This window comes from Castor canadensis, chromosome 3, assembly GCF_047511655.1.
Source record: "Castor canadensis chromosome 3, mCasCan1.hap1v2, whole genome shotgun sequence".
In the NCBI taxonomy this organism is placed as follows: domain Eukaryota; kingdom Metazoa; phylum Chordata; class Mammalia; order Rodentia; family Castoridae; genus Castor; species Castor canadensis.
In genome coordinates this window covers 181,852,913-181,869,747 of record NC_133388.1, presented here as the reverse complement: position 1 = coordinate 181,869,747, position 16,835 = coordinate 181,852,913, and the positions used below count along the sequence as shown (strand labels likewise).

At 42.4% G+C, this 16,835-nt stretch overlaps 1 protein-coding gene across 5 annotated transcripts in view; it reads right to left on the bottom strand.

The window, feature by feature from the left end:
- The window catches only part of Ntaq1 (N-terminal glutamine amidase 1), a 56,350-nt gene that overhangs the window by 22,471 nt on the left and 17,044 nt on the right, over positions 1 to 16,835 (bottom strand). For 4 of the 5 annotated variants that reach the window (XM_074069163.1, XM_074069164.1, XM_074069166.1 and 1 more), the window contains exon 6: positions 8,953 to 9,076. The exons of the other annotated variant lie outside the window; for it this stretch is intronic. In XM_074069163.1, the coding sequence (XP_073925264.1) occupies positions 8,955 to 9,076 (122 nt within the window). In that variant the 3' untranslated portion in view covers positions 8,953 to 8,954. The remainder of the gene's footprint in view (positions 1 to 8,952; positions 9,077 to 16,835) is intronic. 5 annotated transcript variants of the gene reach the window in all.

The following is a 16,835-nucleotide window of genomic DNA, read 5'->3' as shown; positions in this document are numbered from 1 at the left end:
TTCTCATTTCCTTTCCCACCAAAATAGCTGTGCTCCCCAAAGAGGCCCTGGATTATTATAGCTATTCCCTGAAATTCTCCAGAGAGAAGAAATGTTTTTTCAAAAGCAGGTCCAGCTTGAAGCTAGAAGACATTAGGTTAAATTCTCTCCAGCTATGACAATGCAACTCATTTCCTGTGTTTCTCCTCTGTCTAGACACAGATCTCATAAGCATTAGCTGGGAGTCCCACCATCAGGTTAAAAATAGCAGGTTTAAATATGAGATGCTGTGGTGGAGGAAAGATTGTAGGTTTCTACCTTTGTCCACAAAATGACTACTTTGAAACAAGATTTTTTTTTTTGCCTTTGTTGTTTGTTTTTCCATTAACTCCTGTGACATTGTAGTTCAGTGGTAGGATTAACAATCTCTTTTTCTAAAGAATATATTTGGTCCTTGATAGAATTCATCCAATTTTCCCTCTAGCTTTTATTTTATTTTTAGTAGTACTATGGTTTGAACTCAGGACCTTGCTCTTGCTAGGCAGGTGCTCTACCACTTGAGCCACTCCACCAGCCCTTCCCCTGAGGTTTTAAACGTCACTTGAAGACATAGCTTATGGCAGGTTCCCTTAAAAAGCAGTAAGGGAATGTTTCCCAGTGAAAACATTTCAGGTTATCGCACAGATCAACATTTAGCTCCAAATAAATTTGTGCAATGGTTGGACATATTTACTTTTTGTTCTTCTTATTTCTTCTGTCTCATAAAGTAACCTGATAACTATTTTGTTTGAAATACATTATTTTCCAGAAAACACATTTTTAAAAACTCTTTTAGCCTTATACAAGTGTAGGGGACCAAGGATGCTGAGTTTTCCAAACCACAGAACCCTTTTTATTAGAACAAGTCCATTAACACCTCCCATAATAATATTCCAGGGAACACCAATTTATGAAATGTGATTTGGATACTGCTGTGACTTTTTTACTTCTGTTTCTAGAAACATATGAGGTCAGGTCTCTGACACTTCAGCAATCTGAATCACCACATAAAATCTGAAAGTAAACAAGTACTACTGAGACAGACTAGTGGGACCCAACCTCCCTGGGGACATCTGGCAGGGGGTGAAGTGCAGTTAAGCATTGTAGGAAAGAAGCTCTGTTGAGCACTGCTAAGAATGTTAGTTTTGAGTACAATTAATTTAAATTTTTTTAAGAAAAAAAACAATGTTAATTTCATGTTAATTCTTTGATGCTTATACTCCTGGGTATTTTTTTCCTTCAAATAACTTTTTAACTGTGGAGAACAATCCACTCCACTCCACTGCTTGAGGGACAACTGTCACATCCCTTCCCATGCCAGGCTGCCTCAAGGGGAGCACTGCCAACCAATCAGCAAACAACTAAACTGCACAGCTGTTTTAAATCCTCCACTACCATGAGGAACACCCCACTTTAACCACAAAAACCATTACAACCAAAACCACGATTCCCGCTCTACAAGGCCTTGATCCAGTCACCATCTCTGCAGACAACCTGCACCAACCTTGGAAAAATCACTCCAGCACCGGGCTTGGTAAAGTCTAGAGTCACCGAGGGGGATTGGGGAGGAAGAACTTCCCCCGGTGGCTCAGCAGAAAGCCTGGGATGGGTACAATGGAAGGCTTGTGATTGGTCCTTCAGTAAGGCCTGTGATTGTTGCACCTAGAAGCACTGCTGTGATTGGTGCAATTTATGATGTCATATTTGCATGCCATACACCTTTTCTGGCTGTGTAACTGGGCTGTCCTGCTTGGTTTCCAGTTTTCCAGGAGAGACCTTCCTGTGCTGACCCTGGTGTTGCAGCATTAGGTCCAATAAAAGGCTTCTCCTGAATGGTCTTTTCTTGCCTACTTGTGGTCTTTGTCATGGGTAGAATAGGCTGAGCTGGTAACATGAAGAGATGGCAGCACCAGCACCCAGCAGTGATAGCAGCAGTGGCAGCAGCTAGCAGGCGAGAAAGTGGCTGAAGAGTTCCAGAGACAACTAAGGACGGTGGAAGCCGAAAGAAGGGTGTGAAAAGCAGAAGTGAGGGGACTCTGGTCCCTACCTAGTGCTCATTGCTGCTGCCACTGGTGACTGCTGAGAGCTAAGGACTACACTAGCGGCTGAGTGCAACCAAAACCTCGAACCTGAGCACCCACAGCCATAAATGTCTGGTCTTTAAGGCATGGAACCAGAAGCCTCTAGTTCTCAGGACTTAGAGCTATAAGCCTCTGAGTCTGTCTGCCCAGTCCATAAGCTTTTGGCACTCAAGGTATCATGCCTGCCAACACAAGAAGAGCCACCCTTCACTTGCAGTTTCTGAGTGGAGAAAAAAAGATCCCGGCCAGTTGATTGGTGATAGTGACAATCAGCAATTGCCTCTGCGACATTATAATGTGTCTGTTCTCTTTATTATTGGGGAACAGACGTCTTGCAGACACTCATGCATTTACCTTAGAATGAATGCATTCATATGGTCTTTAATATTTACATAGCGCATACTGAAATAAATACAGATGTGTGTCTTAGTGTGCATATGTATATTTCCTAACTCTGCCTCAGAAGCAATGACACCCCAGCAGCAATGAGCACCCTCAGAGCCGACAGCTTGGGTTTTGTTTTTGTTTGGTTGGGTTTTTTGTAATGGAGGTTGAACCCAGGGCCTTGTGCATGCTAGGCAAGCACTCTACCACTGAGCTGTGTCCCTAGCCCTTTTTTATTTTGAGAGTGGGTCTCACTAAATAACCCAAGGCTTACTAAGTTCCCATGAGAAGGACGGTAGCCCTGCTGACATCGTGATTTCCCACTTCCAGCCTCCAGAACAGTGAGAAAATGCAGTTCTACTGTTTTAAGCCATGAAGTTTGTAGTGATTTGTTATGGCAGACTTAGGAAAGTAACAGAGTGAGTGATACAGGCGGTGATACATGCAAAGTGCCTAGAAGAAGGCATAATCTATGTGCCACCACACCGCTCTGCGTTGGTAAGGAGGACAAGCAACATCAGGGTTGATGACATGTTTCTCAGCTTTGGGATTTTTAGCCCTAGAGACACGACAACTAAGTACAATGTACCATTTTTAATTGGATCTACGAGGCACCATGGCTTGTGCCTGCAATCCTAGCTACAGGGGAGGCTGGGATCCAGAGGAACGTGGTTCAAGGATAGCCCAGGCAAACAGTTCAGGAGACTCCATCACCAAAAATAACTGGAGCAAAATGGATTGGAGGTGGTAGAATGCCTGCTTTGCAAGCATGAAGCCCTGAGTTCAAAGCCCCATCCCACCAAAAAATAAATAAATAAATTGGACCACAGGACAGGAAAAGGACATCTGTGGTCAAATTCCAATGAAACCTGGAGCTCAGTTAATGGCAATGCCAATGTTAATTCCTTGGGGTTTTTTGTTGTTGTTTTTGATTTGTTGTTATTTTTGAGAGAGACCCACTATATAACCCAGGCTGGCCTCGAACTTTCAATTTTCCTGCCTCAGCCTCTCTGCTAGGATTACAGGAGTGCACCATCACACCTGGCAGTTTCTTGGTTTTGACAAAAGCACCATAATAATATAAGATGTTAATGCTAAAGGAAAGTGAAACCATGCAAAGAGTATGTTGAAACTCTCCAACTTTTTTGTAAATCCAAAGTATTCCAAAGTAAGAAGTTTATTTAAATATACACACATATAGGACCTACACTTACGGAGTGAGGACTATATACAGGTTAATAGACAGTTAACTTAAAACAAGGAATTTGTTACAACAATAAATATTGCAGACAGTTTCATTGTTTTATGTTTTGTTTTGTTTTTGTTTTTGAGACAGGGCTTCATTAGGTAGCCCAGGCTGGCCTCAAACTCACGATCTTTCTCTTGCCTTTGCCTCCTGCATGCTGGGATTACAAGTATGTACCATCACACCCAGCTGGGTTTCTTATATAAACTTTATACACCTCTCTCACAATACTGAAAACCCTTCATCATGAGGAGCTGAGTAAAGATGAGCTAAGAGTGGGGAGGAGAGGAAGGGGGTGGAGTGGGTGGTAAGGGAGGGGGTGGGGGCAGGAGGGAGAAATGACCCAAGCCTTGTATGCACATATGAATAATAAAACAGTAAAAATAAAAAAATAAAAAGAAACTTAAGCATGGGTGCGAGTTGTAATGCATATAATAAATAGGGTCATTTTCTCCTTGCCAAGCTGTGTTGAAGATGTCTAGCTAGAGAACAGAGCCAAAAGCCAAGGGAAGTGAACAGCTTAGGAGTTGGTCAGTGACCTTATATGTTCCGCTTATAATGTTTTAACTAAGATGCAGGCTCTGCTTCTTTCTTTGCATTTGCCAGTCATATGGCTGATGCTAAAAAGGAGGAGGGCACAGACATGCAGGCCAATCTCTGGTTACTTCTGGCTCATTAAATAGTTGGTATTTTGAGGAGATCCTAAGATTGCTCAGGATTGAATTCACCAGAATATGTAAATGTTCCCCATATTAGTCCGTATCTATTGAATATGTATGTTCTATCATCCACTGTTTGTACATTTTTACATGGAAAATTCTGTCATAGATGATGAAGGGTGCTGGCATGTGTCTCTGTGCTAGATTGGCTGCCTAGTATGTGCAAGGTCCAGAGTTTGCCCACCAACACCACAATACAAAAAATCACTAAAAAAAAAAAAGATGAGCTAAGAGAGAACAGTCAATACAAAAGAGACCCCACTCGCTCCATCAGGAAGAAATAACACACCTCACACAATAACTGAGAACAAAGCTCATGCACCATTGCCATTGTCCCCAACAAATGAGGGTGCTTAGCGACTGAAATGATAGAAATTTTGGCTTCACCAGAGAATGGGTGCATCTGGGCAACACTGAGAAACAGCCCTGTGAGAGCCACTATAGATGAGACACTGACTTCTTCAGATCTCAAGCCATATCTCTCAGTCCTGACAGCCTATCCCTTTCATTCCCCAGCTATGAGATATGTCCACCTCGGCAGGTGGTAGCCCTTATCACAGGGCAGTGGACACAGAGAGGCTTAGGGAGCCCTGGTGAGAGCAAGCTCACATGGGCCCTTGAGGACATGGCAGTGTCCCCCTTATATCTGATATTTGTCTGTTCATGCCGCCATAACAAAATCCCACAGACTAGGTAGTGGCTTAAACAACAGGAATTCTCGTGACTCTGAAGACTGGGAAGTCCAAGATGAAGGTCTGGCAGGGTTTGGTGAGATTTCTCTTTCTAGCTTGTAGGTGACTGCCTTCTTACAGAGTCTCACATAACAGGGAAAAAGCTTTTGTCTTCCCTCCTGCCTTCAGAACAACACTAATCTTATCACCTCACCTACAACTAATCACCTTCCAAAGGCCCAACTCCAAACACCATTGAATTGGGGGGATTGAGCTCCAACATAAGAATTGGGGCGGGGGAGCCGTGCAGTGGTTCATGCCTATAATCCTAGCTACTCAGGAGGCAGAGATCAGGAGGACCACAGTTCAAACCTAGTCCCGGGAAAATAGTTTGCAAGGCCCTATCTCAAAAAATACCCAACCAACAAAAGGGCTAGCAGAATGGCTCAAGCAGTAGAATGCCTGCCTAGCAAGCATAAGTCCCTGAGTTGAACCCCAATACCACCCCCCAAAAGAAATTGAGGGAGTGGGGAAACACTTACATTCAGTCTATAACATGCCTCTCCAAACTTCAGGGTTTAATCTGCATCTAAATGCTCAGAGAACCCTCTGGAAGCTGGATATGAATGGCCAGTAATTAATTTATCAAATCAGACACTCAGCGACATTCTATATTCAAGATACTAGTGCCAAACGTAAGGAAATTGACAAAATGCCTAATGCAAAAAATTATATTATAAAAACACTTTTAAAATTATTCCAAATATCAAAATACCATTTAAAACTCATAACATTCACAATCTTATGATAGTATCCTGTGCTATTGAAAAGTGCAGTAAAACATTCATATATCTGATGGGAATGCAGCGAGCATAAAGCAATTTGGCAATATGTCTTGAGAACCATAAAAATGTCCACAACCTTTGATCTAGTAATCCCATTTCCAGGAATTTGCCCTAGAGCAGTTATGTTAAAAAAGAAAAAAAAGGGGGTTATGTATAGAAGATGTTTACTTCCACATTATTTATGTAACTGCTCTGTTGACATAATCAAAACACAACTTTGTTGTTTTTCTCCCATCATCCCATTAAAATTTATTCAGATGGGGGGGATGGTGAAGGGGAGCCATAGGAACTTGTTTTTGACTCTAGATAAAAGTGATTTCAGGCCATGGCCTGCTGTGGTCAACTTCAGGTAATGACAGGCTGGTGGTCATGTTAAGTCCCAGTCATGGTCTTTATAGAGAATTCAGTATGTCAGTTCATTAAGTTAGCCACAATTCAGTTTTCATTCAAAAGGCGTCTCCCCTTCTCAGCAAAAGCTGGCAGTTCCAGGAAATGCAGGGAAAGTCAGGGATCCCACATGACTTCTCTCTCCCACCTCTGCCCATAAGTCTACTCCACTCACCAGCTGCTATCTTGGATCCTGAGGATCCAAGGAAGGGAGGTGAAGAGGTAAGTGGTTCTGTCTGCAGCTACCTGAACTGACTTCCAGTGACTTCCTGCTCCCCAGGCTTTGCAGCTTTATCAAGCTGGTCTCACTTTGTATGAAATCCTTGGCAATTTCCATCTCTGAGGACCTGTCCAGCTTTAATTCTCAGAACAAGGGAGATGATTATCTCCTGGAGAGATAATCCTCATATTTTGGCAACCTATCACCAACAGAGGGTCCCAGATAACAAAATCTAGATCAGATCAGTGGTTGGCAGGGATTGGTGTTGGCATCAAGGCCTGACAAAGCTGTAATATGAGGGAGTTTCTTCATAGTTATGGAACCTGATGATGATCTCCAGATGTGGTAATTATACAAATCTATACACGTGATAAGATTTTATAAACTATTCATGCGCATACAGGCAAGTAAATCCTGATGAAACTCAAGTAAGGTCCATAGTTTCATTTGTGGTATTGTACCAATTTTAATGTCAATATCCTAGTTTTAACAATGCATAGTGGTTATATAAAATGCTAACACTGAGGAAACTGGATGAAGGGCACATAGGAACTCTTTCATATTTGCAACTTCCAAGTCTTAAATGAATTTCAAAATAAAAAGTTTTCAAAAATCTTCTGGCACAGTACCGTCTGTCCTAGGGCACCCATACTTGAGCCTCAGGAATTACTGTGTCATCTTTTGCCCCAACAAACCCTGGGAACAGGGCCAAACCCAGCCTTCTGTGTCCTTCTGCCACAGGCCACTCTGACAAGTTCTGTCTTCTCCCAACTGTAGGGAATGGGTTTCAAGTTCAACATGTGGTCCTCTGGAAGCCCCCATTGCCCACTTGAGAAGAAGGAGCAAGCACCTTCATCCTACACTCTCTGGTAGGCTCTCTCACCTTTCCTCCCTCTGGCCTCACTCTGATCACTTGTATATTCACTCTAAATACTTGAGGGGATGCAAGATTAGGCAAGATTAGGCATTTCCCTGGTGTGGTAGGTACTGTGATCCCTGACCACATCTGCCCTTCAGGATTGACACCCTCATCCCTACCCCAAATCTCTCTGAAAATTACCCTAAGCTAAAGAGAGCTTACCAACGCCATATCCCTTTCACAGAGGCAATCTACTCTTCATACTTGGTCCTTTTAGGGGTATAAAGAATCAGCTTCCTGCCTCAACATGAACAACTTTGAATACCATGTCAGTTCCAGAACACCTTGGGGACTGGCCATGACCCTATAGTGCCTACATCACAGCGGAATACCCCATTTGCCTCATCCTGCTGCTTGTATTCTCCCCAGGTACTGGTCCCAGAACATCACTGTAATAAGCCCCCTTGTACACAATAAGCCTCCTGTACCCAGCCTCCATCAGAGCCCCTCCAGGGAACCTGCACTGTAGCTCTTGGTAAATTCCTTTATGACAGCAATCTCACACTCACTTGGGATTCCAGTATCTATTGAATCAAAATTGAGAAAGGGAGAGCCTCATTTAACACCATGTTATATTTATAATACGAATAAACAAGGTAAGTGTATTAGTAAGTCATGGCAAATCAGCCTTGTGGAATAGTCAATGGTCAATGGAAAATTATGAACATTTTGTAGCAAAATATTCTAAAAAAAAAATGACATGATCTAATATTAAAGGAAGACAAAATTGATTCTGGATCAAAAAAAAGCAAAAGAAAAGGACATCTTGAAGGTATTTGGAAGACATTTGGTAATGCTGTTGCATCACTGTTAAATTTTTTAGACACAATAATAACATTGCGATTAGGTAGAAAAATGTTTTAATGTCTTTGTTCTTAGGAAATCCTGTGTTAGTGTTTACATGTGATACTTCATGATGTCTACAATTTGCTTACTTTCAAATTGTTCAGAGAAAGAAAAGAAAAACAAGGATTTTATAATGAAACAAGCAAAATGAAGAGTACTTCCCTGTCAAGAGCAAGAACACTCACCCCTCCAGCGTTCTCATTCCTGTGCTACATGCTCCCCCTTGTGTACCAAGAGAGCAAGAATGTGTTCATCAAGATGGATTTCAAAATCCAGTGAGAAAATAAGGCTCCCAGACTTTCACAGAAGGCAACCAAAGTGTCACACTTATGCCACACATGGCAGTGCGTGCCTGTAATCCCAGAACTTGGGAAACCAAGGCAGGAGGGTCGTGAGTTCCAGACCAGTCGGGTTATACAGTAAGACCCTGGTACTAAAAAAAAAAGTGTCACACTTTTTTATATACCTACTTCTAACCCCTACTCAGCAGCGAGATGCTGGCCCCTGGGTTGATCTCCAGGATGTCAAAATCTGAGTCTCAATTCCAGTGAAGGGGAAGTATGGATGGGGAAAGGATGGGTTGAGATGGAGCCAAAATGGGGAGGGGCCTGCATACCTTTAGCCTTGGTTGGCTGGGGAGGGCACTGGCTTTGGAGTCAAACAGTCCTGGGTTGGATCCCACGGATCCCACATTGGCTGCTTGTTAGCTGGGTGATCTCCTTCAGCATTATCTTCCTTATCTGTGAAGTAGGATGACAACAGGACCTAGATCAAAGAGAACCTGGGATGCTCAAATGAGATAATGCAGACCAAGACTGAGCACGGAGCTTGGCACGTGGCTTAACTAGAGTTCAATAAGTGTTCATCAATTATTGGTATCTATTAACCTCTTCCTGTAGAAGAGGCTTTTAAGCCATTTGTGGGCATCTGGGTATCAACCCCACTGGGACCCCTGGGAGATGGTGCAGCACCCAGCTCAGAGATTTACCCTCTGAGGGTGCTTCCCTCAGGTGAGGAAGAGTAAGGAAGGGAAGTAATAGGGTGGGGGGTTGACAGCGTCTGCTACACCATCTCCAAGAACTGCGTAGGGCACGATTACAAGAGACCGGAGGCGGTGGGCAGAGAACCTGACAGAGCATTGAGCACCCCTGAACACAACAGTAGGATGTCATTGTCATGGTTCCTGGACCATTCTTCAGATGAACTTGTTCTCTCCTTTGTGATCTTCAACTAGTGCAAACTCCACCTCACAACAAAATCTCTCAGCTCCACTCTCAACTTCCACCCCCAAACCCCACACCTGTGCACACAGAGGGCTCCCCCCAACAGGTCTTCTCTGTTCCCTCTGCCAACCCCAAACTACCCACCACAAAGCCCACCCTGAAAAAAGGCTAGTTTTCTCACATCCCTGCTTAAGAGTTTACTGTGACTCCTTCATATCCTAAAAGATTAAATCTTAAATCTTATCTGTGGTTCAGGCCCTTGGAATACTAAAGCCACCCCACTGCTTCCGTAAGCTGTCACTTCTACAGCCCCACGGCCAGCATGAACAGCAATGTCCTCATTTTGCCTTCTGGAGTCAGAGCCAGGTTCAAATCATGTTCCTTTATAGTACCTCTTTTGGGCAAGTCACCTATGTCCTTTTCCTTATCCAAAAAGTAGGGATTATAACAGTTTCTACTTCATAAAGTTATTGTGAAGATTAATAATTAATGCAAAATATTTGAGTTGTACCTGCCCCAAAATGAGTGTTCAATGTGTGTCAGCTGTCACTATGAATTCCTTCAAGGTGCTAGTTTAAGACTTGTTTTAAGAAATCACATCTGCCATGAAATAAGAAAAAATATAAATACTGGTGTCTGTCATCAGTTCCTGGCACAGAGCTCCAAAGTCCTTTCATTTCCTGAGCCACAGGAGGGTTCTTTGGTCTGTGCCCCAAGTTCCTAAGACAGAGCTCCTTCTAGGCAAGGGCACTGGAAGAATCTTTGGTTCTCATTTTTGGTCTTTGACCCTGGTTCCTGACACAGAGCTCCTAAGACCTTTGCAATTTCCTGGACAAGAGGAAGTTCTGACACAGAGCACCTGAATCCCTTGGAATTTCCTATGGGATAGGAGTGTCTCTTGTCTTAATGAGGTGACTCCTGGATGAGGACTGGTGACCAGAAAGACCAGGGCAGGATTAGAGGTTGGAGCTTCCATCCATATCCCACAGTCTCCAGAGACTGTGGAAGGGCAGGAAACGGAGTTAATAGTGGATCAAGTCTCCATAATGAAGCCTCCATAAAATCCCTGTGCTATGGGTTCAGAGAGCTTCTGGGTTAGTGAACATATCCATGTGCCCAGAGCACCCCGACTCCATGGGGACCAAAGCTTCTGCAGTCAGGACCCTTCCATCTCTCCATCTGCTGTTTGTCTGCAAACTTAATCAAATCATTTATTAATATAACAACCCAATTAATGCTAAGGGTCTCCCTGAGTTCTTCAGCCATCCTAGCAAATTAATTAAACCCGAGGAGAGGGTCATGGGAACTCCAACTTATAGTCAGAAGTGTATGTGACAAACTATGACTTATGACTGCCATCTGAAGTAGGATATGGTGTTGAGGGACTGAGCCTCCGACCTGTGGGAACCGACTCTAACTCCAGGTAGACGTGTCAGAATTGAGCTGAGTTCTAGGACTCCCAGCTGGTGTTGCTGAAGAAGTGATCACAATAAATGCGTAAGAGAACCGTCACATCTTGCGTCAGAACTAAAGTATTGTGGTGAGTGTTCAGTTTGGTTTTTCCTATTTTGCATATCTGCTCTGAAGGTTTCCTCTCTCTGCATGAGCTCATGGGCTTCCTGAACCTTTCTGCACCAAATGGCAGCTCAAAGCCATGGAGGGCACAGAAATCTGCCCCTCGCGGGCACACACAGATCCTTAGCGGTGTAGAGGTCTCACCTTGACTCACAGAAGCCAAGTCAATAGGTTAGAACCAGTGAGCAAATGGGCTAACAGCAGGATAATAGAAAAACAATGTGTTTTCACTTTTCCTGCTTTGGGTCAAGGAAATTTGAACTGCAGAGAGCAGCTGAAGCTATACATGTTAAAAGTTGTCTTTATTTTTTTTTTAAGTTGAGTGAATAAATGTATATAAGGGAAGGTGTGGTTTCTTTAATTTTTAATTCTACTTTTTTTTGGTGGTGGTACTCAGGGCCTCACACTTGCTAGGCAGGCATCCTTACTGCTTGAGCCACCCCACTAGTCATAATTCTATTTTTAATGAATAATATATTCACAGGTCTCACAACTCGTAAACACACAAAAGGATGTACAATGAAGTATTTTTTTTTATCTTCTCTAATGCCAATCACCCAGTTCCCTTCTCCAGAGGATATCGATATTATGGATTTCTTTTAAATATGGGGTATTCTTTTAGGCAGTCCATACAAATATAAACAAATACATCTATTTTTTTCTTTTAAAACACATTTTTCTTTCTTTTTTTTTTCTAGCAGTGCTGGAATTTGAACTCAGGCCTCATGCTTGCTAGGCAGGCACTCTACCACTTAAGCCACTCACTCTGTCAGTCCTTTTTTTGTGTTGGGCATTTTTGAGATAGGGTCTCATGAACTATTTGCCCAGGCTAGACAACTGTGATCCTCCCAATCTCAGCCTCCCAAGTAGCTAGGATTACAGGCATGAACCACCAGCACCCAGCTACATTTTTCACATTTTTTAATTTAATTTTATTAAATAGTTAATGCATGCAAGAGAATATAGCATGTTTAAGACAAAAACATTTTTAAATTATTGCTCAGCTTAAAAAACATAAACTTCCTCCTATATTTTATATACCTATATCATAATTTCATCAGTTCCTCCAGTCAATAAGCCTATAGGTGGTTCTCAATCTTCTGCTGTTATGCATAACACTACAATGAATAGCCTTGCTTATTCATCATTTTGCATGTCTGTAAGATAAATTCCTAGGTCAGGAATTACTAAGCCAAAGGGGATGGTCCTGGATCATTTTATAGATAAATATCTGAATTACCCTATAAATTGAATTTTTTCCCAGTAATAGAGTCTTGCAAGTGCTCTACCACTTGAGCTATGACCCTTTTGGGTTTTTTTTGTTTTTGGTTTTGGTTTTTTTTTGGTTTTTTTTGGTTTTTGAGACCAGCCTCTACCTTTTCCTGGGCTGGTCTTCAACTCCAGATCCTCTTGCCTCCACCTCCTGGGTAGCTAGGATTACAAACACACCAAACACATGCAGCTCGATTTATTTCAACAGGTGGTAAAGTCATCTAAGTGACAGAGTTAAAATAGCAAAGCAAAAAAAGGGGCCACTTGAAAATGTCATTTTTAAAAAATAAAATCATTATCTTTTTTTCGCCTGAGGCAATATTTAAAATAACTCCTACTTTTCCTTGAATACTTGTTGATAAGCACAAATGAATACTTTATTCTGATTTTTTTCCTGTAAGGATTAATATTGCTTAGAACTGATGGAAAGGACTATCTGCAATGCCACACTTTGGGGGATTTTGTTTACTTAAAAATGAAGTCTAGGGCTGGCAGAGTCCCTCAAGTAGTAAGGCGCCTGCCTAGCAAGCATGAAGCACTAAGTTCAAATCCAAGTACCAGCAAAAAAAAAAAAGTCTGCTTCCTTCAATGTTTAAGATGTGCGTCTTGCATTCCAAGTTTTGAAATCCCTATATAAGTTCTCTCAACGTTCAAAAGTATCAGATTGAGCAGTATGATAACACATTAACCCAGACACACCACCATATATAATCAGACAGCTATGGGAAGCTTTGAGATGGAATGTCACAGCACTGAATGACATTGGAGACACATGTAACTGAATATCGTATTCTGTGGGGAGGACCACCACCTCGTGTCCTACTTGTCATAAGATGTTCTTAAAATCCAGACATGTGACGGAGTCAGACTCTATTATTACTCCCCCATCAAAATCTTCCCTCAAAGACCAATACCTCAATCAAAGGTGTTAGCATGTTTTAGGACAAAATGTGGATAGACTGAGGTCAATTCCTGACTCACACCATTTTTCATAACTGGCCATACTGACATCCAGCTTGGAAAGGTGCTAGAGGTTAGCTACTCAACAAAACACCCTAATCACACTTATATTAACAATGGACCTAAGTCCATATCATATGATATATGGTCCAAGTGATGCCTAGGATGAGGAAAGGGAAGGTCGGTATGGCTCTGAAAATGCAGATTTCTGCCAGGTGCGGTGCCTCCCACCTGTAGTCCCAGCACTCAAGAGATGGAGGTAGATGGACTCAAGTTCAAGGCCAGCCTGCACTACATCGCAAAACCCTGTATCAAAAAGGAGAAAGAAAATGTATATTGCTAGGCCTTTCAAAATATTGATAGCTCAAGTGATTGCCCTCAATAAAGGCCTCCCTAAAACTCTCTGTGTGAGTCATTATGCCTCTTTCCCCCACACTCAGATGTTCACAGTGGGCCCAAGAACAAGTGGCCATGGGGCTGGGAGGGAGAGGTACACGGAGTCAAAGCTGGTGAGCTGCTCTCTCTGCTGAAGCCTTTGGTGGCATCTTAATTAAGAGCAATCCCTCCCAACATGGAAGAGCACGGACTTTTCCCCTCCACAGTAAACACTTACTCTACAGATGGATTCCTTTTCCTGACTACCATGCTTCTGCCAGCCACTTGCAACTCCTGAATGTCTTATCTGCTGTCATAACCTCTAACACCAGCACGGCTTTGTGTTTTGTTTCTGAGTCAAGGTCTCACTAAATTAGCCTCAAATTTTCATTCTCCAGGCCTCACCTCCCAAACAGCTGGGACTACACACCTGTCACTGACTCCAACATTGTTTTTGATCATGAATCTGTTTACAGCAAAAGAAATGAGTCACTGTGTTGGTACCTGAAGAACTCTCTGGTTTTCTTACAGTCCCCATAAACCAGAAGTAGGAAGTCTTCTGAAAGGTAGGATGCATGCCTTTTGGAGGTTAAAGTACACATAGTAATACTGGATGTCTGTCTTACAGGATGCAAGAGATGCTCAAGCTGGTGACAGTGCTGCTGGCATTCATGGATCTGAACTCCCACAGGCAAAAAAATGAGTATGTGTCTGGATACTACATCTATGACCCTCTCTGCAAACGCTTGCTTCCCATCTCCTGACCTTGAACCAAATCCTTTTGGAATTCGTGTAGCAGGAGTGACTTCTCTTATTGCAACTGGGCCTAACTAGCAAACTCACTGAATCAGAAGCCCTATGAAGGAGTTTGATCTGTCTTTTTTGTTTATTTGGCAGTGCTGGGGATCCAACCCAGGGCCTCATGCATGCCAGGCAAGTGTAAATATTCTACCACTGAACTACACCCCTAGCTCTAAGCATCTGCCTTTTTGAAAAGGAATCTTCTGCTCAGAGTTTGTAACTCTGTGATAAGTTTCTTCAGGTGAACAGCTTTGAAGGATCCTTCACCCAGCTTGTGGTGAAATATAGTGACCACTTCTGACCTACAGTAGAGAACACCTCTCTATTGACCTGAACTTGATTACAGAATGGGGGAGAAGAGGGTAGCTAGGAGCTGGGTCACCTGGGAATTGGGTAAAGCAGGTAGCAGCCAGGCCCTGGAGCAGGGAGGCCTACATTCAAATCCTGTCTGTATCACTCATTAGCTATGTGGCTGTCTGTAAATTACTTTATCTAAGTGTGTCTTTGTTTTCTAATCTGTACATGAGGACATTAAGAGTATCTAGCCTATGCTGTTGTTTTGAGTATTAAATGAGTTAGAAAGGCTAACTGTACATAGTAGACATGCAGTACACGTTAGCTATTTAAAACATCTTCCTTTCAGAACATGAAACATTCTCCCCCATTCTTCTCTCTTCCAGTCTCATTTGAGCCTCAAAATAATTTTCTTCTGCGAGGCAAGCAAGACCCAGAGAGGTTAAATACTTTTCCCAAGGCCACACAGCATGTAGCTAACAAATGCACCCAGGGGCCAACAGGGCTGACTCCCATGGAATGTGCAAAGAGCTCGTGGGGGCATTTTAGGAGTACTGGGTAGAAACAAAACAACAGATGTCCTCTATTTGCATAATAAGTCAAGATTAATATCACAGATATGCTAGCAGTCTTGAAACTATAAAATCTTGCTCTCTGAACTAGCTAGAAGTAATGGGTTTTCCATTTCAAGGCAAGGTGGCTGGAAGGCCAAGCATCCACTCAGATATTATCTGATCTGTCTGTACCACACATGCTTTGGAATGCCATTTGGTATAATAGGCCCCCAAAAATTGCAATTTGTAAATCAGATTATAATCCTTTGGTTGCTCTGATACTTTTTTTGCTCAGGATAAAGTATTTCTGTGGTACAGCTTGCCAAAACTTATCTTCTTCACATTAGTCATGAACTTTAAAATGACCATCTGAAACTCAGCAAGGATATCTTAGTGTGGGGTCCATATTCGCTTTAAATCATTAAATAACGGAAGAGGCTGTACCTATATTCTTCCAAAAAAGTTCATTTGCTTCCTCTCAGAATCTTCCTGAGCTGAACCCACAGAGGAAAGGGCATTTCCTTAGACTGACTCCAGAGTGAATGGCTGAAGTTACTCCCTCCATAACACTTGGCCAAGGACTCGTGTTCAGTCTCTTAGGAAGTGGAAAATTCACCCAAGAACAAAAGTTTCGATATTCTTGCAATAAGAAGGACCATGCAAAACTGGGCACTGGCTATATAATATAGCCTATAATCCTAGCTACTCAGGAGGCAGAGATCAAGAGGATCGAAGTTCAAAGCCAGCCTGGGCAAATAGTTCGAGAGATCCTATCTCAAAAACACCTTTCCCAAAAAAGGGCTGGTGCAGTGGCTCAAGGTGTAGACCGTGAGTTCAAAACCCAGTATCACAAAAAAAAAAGACCATGCAAACATGATTCTTACTACACACTGCTGTGTGAAAACATGAATGAAAACCAGTACTATACATCAGTTTAATGTCAAATATCTTTAATTTGGAATTATATGATTAAAATCAAAATTCTAAGACATCTTCAAGAAGGCAGATGTGATCAATGTATTTTTTTTTTCCTTTTTTGTGGTACTGGGGTTTAAACTCAGGGCCTCTCACCAGCTAGACAGATACCCTACCACCTTATCTATACCTCCAGTTCCCCTCCCCGCTCCCAGCCTTTTTGCTTTAATAATTTTTCAGATAAGGGCTTACATTTTTGTCCAGGGCCTACCTTGGACTGTGATCCTCCTACTTATGCCTCCTGTGTAACTAGGAATACAGACATGTATTTTCACACCTGGCTTAATTGTTGAGATGAGATCTTGTTAATTTTTTGCCTGGACTGGCTTCCAATCACAATCCTCCCAACCTCTGTCTCCCAAGTAGCTGGGATTATAGCCATAGGCCACCTCACCAAACATGATCAATGTATTTTAAAGCAATGGTTCTCATTTACGGTTAAAACATTCATAGATATTTCAGATCAAGAT